General features: G+C 38.2%; 1 protein-coding gene across 1 annotated transcript in view; it reads left to right on the forward strand.

The window, feature by feature from the left end:
• Positions 1-13,539, forward strand: part of LOC137385676 (serine/threonine-protein kinase SIK2-like) — a 30,209-nt gene extending 16,670 nt beyond the window's left edge. The window contains exons 4-9 of the mRNA XM_068072194.1: positions 1,922-2,037; positions 2,912-2,957; positions 4,140-4,264; positions 6,268-6,391; positions 7,708-7,922; positions 11,546-13,539. Coding sequence (XP_067928295.1) covers positions 1,922-2,037; positions 2,912-2,957; positions 4,140-4,264; positions 6,268-6,391; positions 7,708-7,922; positions 11,546-13,129 — 2,210 coding nt within the window. The 3' untranslated portion in view covers positions 13,130-13,539. The remainder of the gene's footprint in view (positions 1-1,921; positions 2,038-2,911; positions 2,958-4,139; positions 4,265-6,267; positions 6,392-7,707; positions 7,923-11,545) is intronic.
• The last annotated feature ends 983 nt before the right edge of the window (positions 13,540-14,522 follow it).

Below are 14,522 nucleotides of genomic sequence, written 5' to 3' on the forward strand. Positions count from 1 at the left end.
GTATAACTTTAAAGGCAGTTGCCCGCAATCCATTACAATATATGGAGTTGTTGCTACCGCAAGAAGCCATGTTTTAACAACCGTGCGCAGGCGCTTTAGTTCTATTTCCTGTCTCGAGTTTGGCAATAGTTAAGTCGAGACGAGACCGATACGAGACGAGACAGGTCGATACTCGAGACGTCTCGTGTCTCGTTCCACCTCTACAATAAAAGGCTCAATATAAAACTTTTCGTAGCCCTAGTTTATGACAAACACTTCGGGTTTTACCGAAGAGCCCTTACCAAATATAGACGCTCGCTAGTTTACAGTTTTGTTTTGGCTTGGTCTAATCGTCTAGTCGTAATTTGATTATGTGACCCATACTTCCTGCCGAACAGCGCGAATAATTTCTGCAGCATTTTTCGACTATCGCAGGTGACCAACAGGCTCGTTATGTTTCTCAGAGGATGATATGCACTCCTTCGAGCTAAGGTTAAAAAATTAAACGAATTTTTACGGTAGGTTTTGAGATATCAGTGCTCAAAGTAACAGCATTACAATGATGATGAAATAGACGGCGGAAGAACAATAGACATGGTTTTATTGAACGCGTGAAGTCTATTTGTGAAAATATTTCAATGAATGAGGTTGCATGAAAGTGTAAACAGAAGCCATCTGGTACAATTACTTCCCATTTGAGCCGTTTTGGAAATAGATTCTAATCTACGGCGGTCTCGTGATGGCGGCGATTAACTGTTCGTTTTTGAGCTTTTAAGAGCTTGTAATCACATTTCCACATATTTTGCATCTACAACACAGCAGAGTAAGACATAGTGAATTTTTTGACACCAAATAACTGTAATGTGAATTTTGTTGCAAGTCAACCTTTAACCTTTTTTACGAACCCTAGTAGTTCTACTGTGAACTATGACTGGTCACTAAGTTCTATTACGCAATTAAATCTGTATTTGCCATCTGAAGGAATATGCTGAGATATGAGCCATCAGTTGATGGTAGTTAGCTCCAATCAAGCCCACCAATGCAGCATTATTCTTAGGACTATCCTTAGCCAATGGTCATCATTCTATTCAGCATGTTCACATCTCACCAAAGACCTCATTAAACACCTCACAGCAAGCAAGTTGCTACTTGTCCAAATTCACCATTTTATCACTCTTCAATTCCTGGAAGGTCTCCTCAGCATTTAATATCCAATTTATAATCCTTTGCTTGAGCGTATGCCTCCTGGTAAGACTGCACCAAAAGTGAGTGCATTGCAGCGTGTCGTCATGACGTACAACCCTTGTATTGATGCACTACTTTGGCTCTATTACAAGACCTATCACTCATGGTGCTTTGAATTTCCTGTGTGGACCCTTCTAATGTACCAATTAAAAATATTTGTCATTTACTGGATGTACAGGTGTTCATACACCTGGCAACCATGTAATACTTTCAATGGTAAGTGATCGCGAGGGTAGCTTTTCTATCAATAATACCAGAATTAGCAGGAACCCAATAACATTTTTAGCGTTCACCAAATGTGTATGCATTGGCAAGTGGCCGTTTGTCTTAGCCTACTAACATTAGATATTGATGAAGATCTTGGGTTACCTTTTTAACGATAATCGATACTCCATCACGAATCATGGCGACAACCCCTATAAACTTTCGACTATTGTGAAGGATATGCAATGGACTTGCGAATGACCTGCGCGTTGATACCTTGTCGGCTATTACTGAGCATGGGCCTTGAGGATACCAACAGTGTTATGTCTGCCTTATTTCTTGTACGTGCCACAAACTTGTTGCTTATCTTTGAAGGCAACATTTTACATGTGTGTTAAATTTGGCTTCTAGAGATTTCACTCTGAGGTGCCATATGGAAGGGCCTCATTTATTGTAGTCTCATAATGTTTCATCAATGGTTTGCTTTTCACAGATCATATTGTGAAGCATGGAAAGTTATCAGAACCAGAAGCTCGAAAGAAGTTTTGGCAGATATTGGCCGCTGTCGAGTATTGCCACTCGTGTAAAGTTGTCCACAGAGATCTTAAGGTACGTGAGCATACCGTTAGTTTTTCTGAATACGTTAGTTTTCAATAGACCAGTATATAATACATTTCTACTGTCTATAATATCAGTATAGTTATACATATACTAGTATACAATACATGTCTACTGTCTATAATATCAGTATGGTTATACATATACTAGTGTACAATACATGTCTACTGTCTATAATATCAGTATGGTTATACATATATTAGTGTACAATACATTTCTACTGTCTATAATATCAGTATGGTTATACATATACTAGTATACAATACATGTCTACTGTCTATAATATCAGTATGGTTATACATATACTAGTGTACAATACATGTCTACTATCTATAATATCAGTATGGTTATACATATACTAGTTTACAATACATGTCTACTATCTATAATATTAGTATGGTTATACATATACTAGTGTACAATACATGTCTACTGTCTATAATATCAGTATGGTTATACATATACTAGTATACAATACATGTCTACTGTCTATAATATCAGTATAGTTATACATATATTAGTGTACAATACATGTCTACTATCTATAATATCAGTATAGTTATACATATATTAATGTACAATACATGTCTACTGTCCATAATATCAGTATGGTTATACATATACTAGTGTACAATACATGTCTACTATCTATAATATCAGTATAGTTATACATATACTAGTGTACAATACATGTCTACTGTCTATAATATAATATGGTTCTACATATACCAGCATACAATATGTGTCTTTTGTCTATAATATCATTAGGTCTCTACATATATCAACACGCATTTTGTACCTACTCTCCATAATACCAGCATAGCAATGTCTGCGCCAGCATTAAAATGTCATCGATTCTTTTTAGGCAGAAAACTTGTTGCTGGATGCAAATGGCAATATAAAAATAGCTGGTAAGTGTGTGTAAAAATGTCATATAGATCTGCATTATGCATCAGATAAGGCATTTGCCTTCTGTTGTCTATGCAACCAGAGCTATTATACAATGTGATGGTGTGTTTGTTGAAGATATCTCTGGCTAGGCTCATTCCTTGTGTGAAGGACTTTTTAATATTAGTTTTTGCCGATTCTTGTCGTGGTAATTCAATTCTTTACTATTCACAATTAAGCAGAATGTGGAGGCATTTTTCTGACGTTTAAGTACACAATCATGACATATTGCATACTACAGCTTTCAAAAGTCATGTTCTATAATAAAAGTCCGTTCTTTGCTTGAACCAGGATGTTTTCAACTTTCTATAGCATACTATCGTTTGCTTCTGGAGTCTTAAGCCAGTAAGTATAATCCTATCAAGGCACTTATATGTATATATGTTGACCTACTTTGTCATTGGTTAATTAGCGATTAGCGTATCAGATGGTGGAAGGAGATTTGTAACCAAGGAAGATTTGCTATAGTAGGATCTCATTAGCTATGCCATTATGCGGTTGCTAAGGTAATCAACCAGTAAAGTGACTTTCAACATCATCTTTTTTGTTTGTTAAATAGTATTTTTTGTGATTTTAAGTTCGACTGTTATTTTATATGTTTCAAAAACAGAATTGATACAAATCTTACATAGTACACAGCCATTTGTACACTCGTTAACGGCATTAAAGTTGTCGACAGTCGTAAGATTGCCAGGTCTTATATATATTTATGTCAGGCAGTTTGGCGATGTTCAGTTTGGCTATGCAATTTGCCTTCAAATATTTTGAGAGAAAATGAATCATGTGATCCACTCATGAATATTATTGATTTGTAATACGCAACACATTCACCGACCATGTTCACTATCATGGGACAGCCAATGGTGATAGTAAGTTACTGCTCAGCATATCTACATATCTCGTGCTTTTCAAAAATTAACCTTAATGTGCCAAAATACCTCTAAAAAAGACAGTGTATGTGTAAATAGGCAATGTATAGCTGTTCAATCTAGTACAGCTGGTTTACTGGTGACTTGCTGCTAGCTCCTATCATTTTCAAGTTTTCTTATAAGAGATTTAACACTATAAATATGCTCATGAGGTGACTTACTGTAAAATCTTCTGGTCTCCGTCTTTCACAAGTGAATGTCGGCTTGGTTTTACAGATTTTGGCTTTGGCAACACATTCTCGTTTGATGGGAAGCTGGCGACATTCTGTGGTTCTCCACCCTATGCAGCACCAGAGCTGTTTGAGGGCAAGACTTACAGAGGACCTGAAGTAGACATATGGGTAAGTCATCTCCACATGTTAGTAGGATGTAACTAGAGTATCAAACTTTGCTATGATATGTATCTATCTATATGAGAACTCTCAACCAGGAACTAGCTATAAATTGTGAGATTGTTGTATCCGTGAACATTGATTCTTTGTTATTGCCAAGTGGGACATAACCAATCTAGTTCCTTCAATCTAAAGGGGATGAAATGGCGTGCTTCGTCTGATGCCACATTTACAGTAACTTGAACCAGAGAAATCGCGGTTGCAGAAGCCTTTGCGCTAGTTGCTCTAGGGCTTTGCTCTTCAATTATTTATCATGCAAGCGGGTGGTTTGCATAGTTGTATGCTGTTTTGGTAAGTGATGGTTGCATGGGCGCAACTACCTCGCGCCTCTGTCCTTTCTCCTTCCTCTGGTGCTCAAGGAGCTACTCTCAAGAGGAGGAGCTCCTTATCTTCAATAAAGTCATATACTGTAAAACCTTTATTTGAAAGCCGAGGCGCTCTATTGTTCAACCCTTCCCTTACAGTGGTGCTTTATTAGAGATGACATTCAAATAAAGAGTGGCGTTGTATTTTTCAAACACCCTGTCAGAATGTTGAGAAGATAAATTTAACCCTGTCACGGGCGAATCGAATGTCGCATATATTTTGCGCGCTCCCTCGGGTGGTGCGACATTAACCTTTTTGGATGCAAGAAATTTGCCAACTTACCTCCAACTTGTAGGTCTTTCAATAAATATGCACGAGGAAGCTGATACGCGTCTCTACCAGTTGATATCTATTGCTTGCAATTAACCTACGATGATCTTATAGCCTTATATTTGTTGGAGCTTAAAAGTTTTTATTTCATTTTGAATTATTTCATAAAGGCATATTTTCATTTTATAACTTTATTTAACAAGGTTGCATTGCTCATTGCACTCATCGATGTTTCCTACAGTTTGCAACCAAAACTGGCATTTTATGTGCAATAAAACAGGAGTTACGATCATTGATCCATTTTAGGCCGAGTTCAGATTACCGCAATCATGCTATCAAATAATATGCTATAAATTTGCAAATTTCTAAGTTTTATAATTGTAATAATCTGTCAAATGCTACAAGTATATATATATTCAAGAACAAGTGAGATAAACAAACCATAATTATAATACATGCAGAAACAAATATTAACATTTTAAAACAAATATTAACATTTTAAAATAAATAATAACATTTTAAAACAAATAATATTATTTTTAAAACAGAAGTATTAGCTTCGTTATTTCGGCCAGTTGCGTTCTGATTGTTGCTTTTATTTGGAACCATTTCATATTCTCCTGGCTGCAATACATTCCACAATGTCTTCTGACCTCTACCTGTCCTCTGCACAGCTAAGCTAGTCGACATTAGCGCCAAAACAATTTATTAACAAAGCTTTTACATGTTGCCCTTCTGAATAAAAACTTCTAGCGCAAATAAAGAGACACCGTTTATAATCAAAATAGCCTCGAAATACATAGTATTACATTTTCAATTGTGAATGTGAAAACGTTTTCCCACACACATTGAAGTATCAAGGCTGCATTAAAAAGGAATTACTACATATTAGCTTGATACAGTTACTAATTATTTTTATGGTATTGCACTCAAAGTTTTTAACGAAAATACCCTAAGACTTAGAGCTGAAAAACGGACCTCGATACCAACAGAAACAATGAATGAATTAATTGTTATTGATGGCACTAAGGCATTATCAGTATGGTTTTGTAGACACTCTTCTATTGATCACTTGCTATTATGGGTTAGCAAAAATTAAGAATAAGAATATCAAATAGTATTGGTAAAATAGAAGTGGTGTTCAATTAAAGAGTGGCGCTCGATTTTTCCAACTTTTCTCCCATAGTGGCGCTCCAATAGTGGTGATGTTCAAATAAAGGTGGCGTTCAAAACAGGTTTTATGGTAGTCATCTTCGTTTCTATCTAGAGCTGACTTGTACACATTCTAAGGTCATTAACAAATGCTTTTGTTGTAGAGTCTCGGTGTGGTCCTTTACGTTCTTGTTTGTGGAGGACTTCCATTTTATGGAGAGAATCTGCGTGATCTCAAAGATAGGGTTTTAAAAGGCATGTTCAGGATTCCTTTCTGGATGTCAGAAGGTATTTTTCTTTATCTTGCTTGACTTACCTTCTGTGCTCAGGCTCTGAAGCGTTTTTCCTATTTGTATAACTTTTTGTGCATTATATCATTAGTCTTTGTCATCTCTTCCGCTATACACAGAAGTGCTGGAAGTGTCTGTGCATTAACTTACAATGCGATATAATGTTGTATCCCATCAGAAGGATACAAACAGCTGGAAGTGTCTGTACATTAACTTACAATGCGATATAATGTTGTATGCCATCAAAAGGATACAAACAAAAAACAAATCTGAAGCTATTAACGTTGACAGACAACCAGCATTTCAAACCAGGTTTATTTTAATTGAAGACATGAGCGTTTCAGCTGCCATCGAAGCAGTATTACGTCGGCCATGTTCTCTCTAAGAGTAAGATCTAAGATTAACAAGAGTATCAAAGGGTAGACATCCAGCATTAACCCTTTGACCGGGCATAAGCACCCCAAAAACAACCGAAACTTGTGTAATTTAGTTTCGAAAATTCAATAAAATTAATATTTTATGAACATGCATAGCTCAAATCTAAAATGTATTTATATGAACAAAAATTTTTGTACATAAACATTCAGTCACATATTTACTACTAAAAAAATACAACCATGTACAATTGTTCCTGTAGAGTTTGGACTCTACCAATTTTTAGTAGAGTCAAACGGTATAACGTAGCCGTGCGAGCCACCATAACGATCGTTTTCTCTGTATATTCCAAGTATATTTAAAATCCAAAAAGTTTACATCACTTATATCATTTGAATTATTTTATTCTGATCAGACAAAAAATCACTAACGATCGCATTATCAAATAATCTTTTATTTTACCGTTTTGAAATTCGAGCCGATGTTGACTGGTTTTTCCAACTTTTATTTTTTAAAGGAGGTGCGGATTTGTTTAGCTTTTAGCCCAAAGCAACGCCTCTCAGATAATCGTTTCATATTGTAAATCATCGACCGATATCTTGTTGATGATATTTAAAACTTACTAGTATGCATATCCTTTGTTTAACATTACTAGGCGACAGCTTTATAAACGTCTACTGAAACCGACATAAATGTCATTTTCCCACGCAACCGGTAAACGTCATTTTAGTCGTTTCCCCTGCCAAAGGGTTAAACACAGATTATCAGATAAGCAAATGAAAATGTTTCATTTGCTTCTTTTCTGTTGTATTATCAAACCAAGAGCAGTAGCAGTAGCAGTTCTAATACAAGTTTTTATGCGGTGTCTTGTCATTTTTCTCTTGGGTGTGATTTTGGAGGTGCTAAATGACATATGAAGTTAGGCAGCTTTCTATGTAGGGTGTGAACATTTGATACGACGAATGCTAGTCCGGGATCCTGAGAGGCGCTACACAATAGATCAGATAAAGAAACACAGGTGGGTCATGTCAGGCACACCACTTAAACCGGTCCCTTCCAGTCTTATCATCGCAACCGACAGCGATGATCAGTATAACGAGCAGGTGCTGCGGCAGATGGATCAGCTGGGTCTTGAGCGTAACAAAACTATAGAGGTATGTCTTATTGAACATTTCTTTGTGTAATAATCATCGTAGACATGCTTCTATTCATCGTAATAGCAACTTTAGGAACACTCAGCTATGCATCCACCCTACCCCTTTGTTCAGTGCAAGTAATATTGCTGATGACCTGCAAGCCATGACATTATACTACATCGCTTAATTTATGTAATGCGTCTACTTGAAAATACAAACACACTTTCCCATATATGACAAAGGGAGACTGTTTTTGAACTTAAAGACCAACTGTCAAGTCCGCTCAAGATTTCGGCAGATTTACTTCATCATGCTGCGTTAGTTTATAACAAATTATGAAGCGTATTAGCATAGCTTCTTTGAGTATTAAATGAACAATAATACTTACGTTATAGCGTCTCCAAGTCTAAACAAACCTCGGTGATATGACATATAATGCCTCGCACAGGCCTGTCTATCATGTTAAAAAAGTAGTCACATCAATATAGTGAGTAGTCAAATAATTGTAGTGAGGAGTCAAACAGTTATAGTGAGTAGTCAAACAGTTGAAGTGAGTAGTCAAACAGTACTGTTATAGTGAGTAGTCAAACAGTTATAGTGAGTAGTCAAACTGTTATAGTGATTAGTCAAACAGTAATAGTGAGTATTCAAACAGTTTTAGTGAGTAGTCAAACTGTTATAGTAAGTAGTCAAACAGTTATATTGAGTAGTCAAATGGTTGCAGTTGGTAGTCAAATCATTCGAAAATGAGGATCATTCTCATGATAGTTTATTCGTAATTTCTTCAAAAAGGCTCGTATGATATCATATAGCAAATATCTCATTTCCTCGATGCTTACTATTATTGTTTGTACTCGTTATGTTATCATTTATACTAAATGGAAATCATGGCGAATGCAGTCAGGTTCATCTAGTAATAGCAAGCTATAACATATACCTGGAAGTTGTTCAGTGTTTTACTTGCTCAATGGTTTTACACAGGAATGAACAAAGGTCATGCCAATGTGTTGAACAGAAAAATCTCACTAACGTCATATGAGATTAAAATTTCCATTAAAGCTTTTCCCTACTTGGTCTTGCTCATAGTTTGTCTCTAATCCGGATGAATTTTTCCAATTATCACTTGGAGTTCACCCGCTGATTGATGGCTTCTCCAGTACAGCACCAGAGTGGCACTATTTTGCCTTGCTTCGTCAATCCTAACTTCTTGTCATTCTTAAAATCTGTTGTACAAATGCTTTCCCTATCTGTTGTTTTGCCCTCACCATCCCTGTTTGCTCTTCCCTGTTTTTTTTTCACTCTCACCATCTCTATTTGCTCTTCTCTGTTACCTTTTTGCCCTCAACATCTATTTGCCCTCACCATCCCCTATTTGCTCTTTCCTGTTTCCTTTCTTGCACTCACCATTCCCTATTTGCTCTTACCTGTTACCTTTCTTGTCCTCACCATCCCCTATTCGCTCTTTCCTGTTTCCTTTCTTGCCCTCACCATTCCCTATTTGCTCTTCCCTGTTTCCTTTCTTGCCCTCACCATCCCCTATTTGCTCTTTCCCATTTCCTTTCTTGCCCTCACCATTCCCTATTTGCTCTTCCCTGTTTCCTTTTTTCCCCTCACCATCTCTATTTCCCTTTCCAGTTTTCTTGCCCTCACTATCTCCTTTTTGTTCTTCTTTGATAACTTTCTTGCCTTGACCATCCCCTATTTACTGTTTCTTTTCTTGCCCTCACCATCCCCTATTTGCTCTTTCCTGTTTCCTTTCTTGCCCTCACCATTCCCTATTTGCTCTTCCCTGTTTCCTTTTTTTCCCCTCACCATCTCTATTTCCCTTTCCGGTTTTCTTGCCCTCACTATCTCCTTTTTGCTCTTCCCTGTTTCCTTTCTTGCCCTCACCATCCCCTTTTTGCTGTCTATTTTTTTTCATGATTTTTTTTGCTTGCTTGCTTTCTCGTTTTCTTTCTTGTTTTCCTGCCTCCTTTTTTACGCCTCTTGCTCTCCACTTTTTTGCTTCTCCGATCTTCATGCTCTCCCAATTCATTTTTATTTTCCTGCCTCCTATTTTGCTCTCTGTGCCTCCTTTCAAGCGCTCTCTCTCTATGTCCTATTCTGTTGTGCTTATCCTTTTTTGTAGCCCATCTTTTGCTATTATTGTTTGTTTTTGTTTTCCTCTTGTTCTTTCATATTTTCCTCGTCCACTTTTTTTGTTCTCAAAGCTTCCTTTGCTTTTTCCATTTCCTTTGCGCCTGTGGTGCTTTTGAATTTTCTACATGTACCCTATAGGAATGAGTTATGCAATGAGCATCTGTTTAATCTTATGCAGTCTATAAATTTGGAGTTATTCTCTACGTGCCACTTTCAACATCGCATGGCCGCCATGGTAATTAATTACTCTATCAAAGACCCGTGTACGATTCAAATAAAATATTTTAGCATACATTTTAAACGTTAAAATATGTATGAACATCTTGTCTATGGCTTTAAATGATGCATAATCACTCATGCTCTAATCCACTGTCAACAGATACTACTCGACATGGATAATGTGAAGTGTACATCGTGTTCCCTCATCAAGGCAAAAACTATCGCAATTCTGCAACCAATAAGAGGTGTAAGCGATTCAAATGGAGATGCCATAGGCATACCCCAATTGCATAGCACCTATGAGTAGAAAATTTAAAGGCGCTATTGGTCTCCTCGTTCTCTTAATCTCCTTTCCCACTCTTCCTGTCTTGATTGTCCTTGATTGTCCTTGATTGTCCTTTCTGTCTGCCTTAATTCTCATTTGTTATGCTCTGTTTTCCTCTCTGTCTCCTGGAGGCTGTCGTTTTCAAAATTGCTATTTTTTTCATCAAAAATGGAAACAGTATTAGTTGTCATCTAGCTACATTGACTAAACAGTTTTTGTAAGCTGGCTCTCATCACATTACCAATTATTGGTCAGTTTTAAATCAGTCGCATGTCGACTTGAGAAGAAAATTCAACATCAATCTAGATTTATTGCCAGAATTGTCATTTAATTTAGCTGATGGAATTTGAAGCTATCTCTCTCCCATTTAAACGGTTACATTTCTCATAGTAATTAAACACCATCTCTTTTTGTCATGCTGTTGCCATTACCGTCCTAGCTGTTTTAGCCTTTCTATGCTTCCATTTTCACACATCACTCACCAGTCGCTCTCTTTCTAATTGCCACGGTTGGGCTTTTCGTTGCCTGCCTTTTCTGACCATTGGTTCTTTAGGCTCTTTGCCTTTCCATATCATCTTGCAACCAGCCATCTTTATTCATGCTTTATTCCTTTCCTTTGTATAGAGCTTGTGTCTAACCATTATCCACCTCTAATCTATTGACTGCTAGCATACATGTCTGAGTTAATTGATGAGGTTATATTCACTCAGTCTACGTCAACAGCGCTACAATGCTGACGTGTGGGAGTCTATCAACCGCTCTATTGCCCCTGCCCCTGTTATATTTTTAGTCGTGCTTGCATAGCATTCACACTTCCTCTCTTCATCTCGGTCAAGCATAATCATTGGAGGTTGTGTTCCAAATGGCGGCGGCTGACTGGTCATACTAAGTTCAACGTTAACACTGACTTTTTACAAGCTGTCTATTTATATTACATTGATGCTTTATTCTTTTCTAGAAATTGAACAAGAATGATGTGTTTGACCACTATACAGCCATCTACCATCTCTTGCTAGACAGGTCCCGTCTGCACCGGAGTAGTTTTCCTCTGGAGAGGCGTCCTGATTCTCGTCAGCAAAGACGACCTTCAACAGTTGCCGACAACGCCCTTAGCCAAACTACTACATCATTTTTGCAACAGATTCACCAAAACAGTTTACAAGTGGCACCTAACGAGCTAGCCGATATCACTCAGTGCTTGCCGTTTATTCCTGCAGTCACAGTCCAATCGGACTACGATCCTCGTGCTGTTCATAACATTGAGCAACTCTTGGCGGACTACCCTGCATGTGTCGCACCATCTATAGACACTGGCTATAGTACATCTGCCGAGTCGGGTCTCGAGGTAGACATGGAAATGTGCGATTCGAGGACGAGGCCGCCATCGAAGCCGCCTCTCACACGTCGCCACACTCTCACTGGCATGACTGGAATTGTGTCTGCAGAGTCGATGCTTCGCAACATCGGCGGACCCAGCATCGACAGTGGCAACAGCATGGAACTACCTTTTGAGTCACCAAGCATTGAATCAAATCTTAACTACTCCGACATGGGCAACACTCTAGAGATGGCCAACACAATAGATGTGACATTGATGAACGGTGGCTTGCAGTCGCATCTCAACTACCTGAGTACAAACGGTAACTTGTGTGACACTGGCATCTCACAAGTCACCCGTCTAAATGGTGAACAGGATGTTCACACAGCACATCGGCGTAATGCTCGTTCACCTATAAATTTCAGAGAAGGCAGACGGGCATCAGATGGTCTGGTTTGTCAAGATGTGATCGCATTTAGGCAGAAGCTGAAGGACGGTATGAAAGCCGGGGGAATGCTAGAGTTGCGGCAGGAGCACAATCAGCTTATGGAGAGTCACAGTGGAGAGTTAGAATCTCCTGTGGCCGCTGAACCACCTGCAAAGATTCCGTTGGGGAAACGAATGAGTCTCCCAACCAACTCCATCGACCTACCTCCTCACAAGCTACTTGAGATAAAAAAGAGTATTCAGCTTGATCAGAACTTGGCAGTCAGCCAAGATGTGCATGAGGCAGCGCGTCCATTCGGTCCTTTAAGGGCTCAAGAACCTTTACAGTTGCACTCCTTCAACAGCAGTTCTCTTCAGCGCCAGATGCATAGTCGCAGTATGAACCGTAAAACAGGCTACAAGCAACAATCCGCCCTTCACCAACAGTTCCAGCAAATGCACATTGAACAAACCAGTCCCATTACATCCAATATGACTGGCCTGGGCCGCTGCAGTAAACAATCGCCTGTTGCTAGGCAACCCTCTTATAAGTTAGCGCAGCAACAAACTGTGATGCCTCCAGCTGTCCATGGCAATGAGCTAATACCTACTCTTCCCTGGCCCGGTGGGAATACTAAGTTTTTTCTGGAGATGGAAGCCACCACAACTAACTGCTACTCTAATGCTAGTCCAATTTTCAGCAATAGTTTGACTAAAACCACTAGAACGACGCATCAACAACATCCCGACGCGTTGCAGCCTTCTACACAGTATGATGCTCTTGGCTGGAAAAGCTGATATACTCTTCTAAATATTTACTAGAATGTCCACTGCCAGCTGTCCATAAAATCTCTCAACCCTTTCTTAGATTTAATCGCTGTCATTTTGTCAACAGCGTTCTGTCGAAGTGTATGGGCTCAGTTACTCGGTCATCAGCCTCACTCTCATTTTCTCTGCGACTCGATAAGTGCATCTCTTTTTGTAATGATTCAGTGTTGTCTCATCTTGGACAGATTCTATATTTTCTTAGATACTTTATGACCATTCGTAATATGTTAAGTTTGTTTACTTATTACTTGTAAAACATATATTTATAGATAATTACGTTTAATTACGAATCATTCTCCAAATCTGAGAAATTGTACTGACAATTCTAGATGGTATTGTTGTTTGAATTGTTAATTGTGCATATTACATAAAATCATGGCATTAAATGTTTATAGCCTTGCATTTGATGTTTTAAGACAGTCATCGCTGCCTAGAAATTTGTTGAGGTAGGTGTAGCAATTGATCGAGCAACTAGTTTTAAAACATGCAGGTTAAACATCTTGTGTTAGTCCATTTACTTTGATGCCGTATACTTGCGAGGCTGTCAAAAGTCCAGCTTATGGGATTTCTGTATGCATCGAGTATGATTTGAGTTGTATGCCGGCCTAGGACTACTTGACCAGGATAGATAATACGCATGTCGTAAAATGGTGTTGTTAGAAGCCCCCATCTAGTGTTGATTGTTATTTTACAGAATGTTGTATGGTAGAGTAACAACCAATTGTAGAGGGCGTTATTCTAAAGAATGGTTTGTTGCTATTCCCCACCCAGCGTGGATAGTGTGGTACTATAAAATATTTTTTAGGAGCACTGGTCCAGTGCGCATGGTATCATGTTGAGAATGAGACCAACATTGCTAGCTTGCATTGCTTTTTGGTGCTCGGTAAATTGTGATATTCTTCTGTGAAAGAAAGAAAACGAATCTAGTTGCCAAGGATGAATAAAAGTAGCCAAGAATTTCTCAAGCCCAATAGTTGTTTTGATAATGCAGATTTTATCATTATATTTGTCCTTTTTTCATCATAGCTTGCTTCAATGCTGATGGGCTAGCATGAGCCCGTCGGCATTGAAGCAAATACAAGCATGAAGCTGATGAGCTTCGAGGTTTTTCCTCTTTTGCTATCACTTTTTGCTGAAAGTGGGATGCTGGTAAGGTAATATGCCTGGCTGATGTTATCTACTCACAAATACTCAATCTGTGAAAAGGTTGTTTTGTGTTGCGACAAAAGTTATTAGAGATAATGCTTATATAGATTGTATATAATACGTATTTCATTCAGTCTCCTGAGCTCTAATGCGGCCAGTGTTGAATGTTTAAGTCTACCAACTAGGATAAGAAGAATATATGAAGACATCGTGCAAA

The sequence above is a fragment of the Watersipora subatra genome, chromosome 1, assembly GCF_963576615.1.
Source record: "Watersipora subatra chromosome 1, tzWatSuba1.1, whole genome shotgun sequence".
NCBI classification, from domain to species: domain Eukaryota; kingdom Metazoa; phylum Bryozoa; class Gymnolaemata; order Cheilostomatida; family Watersiporidae; genus Watersipora; species Watersipora subatra.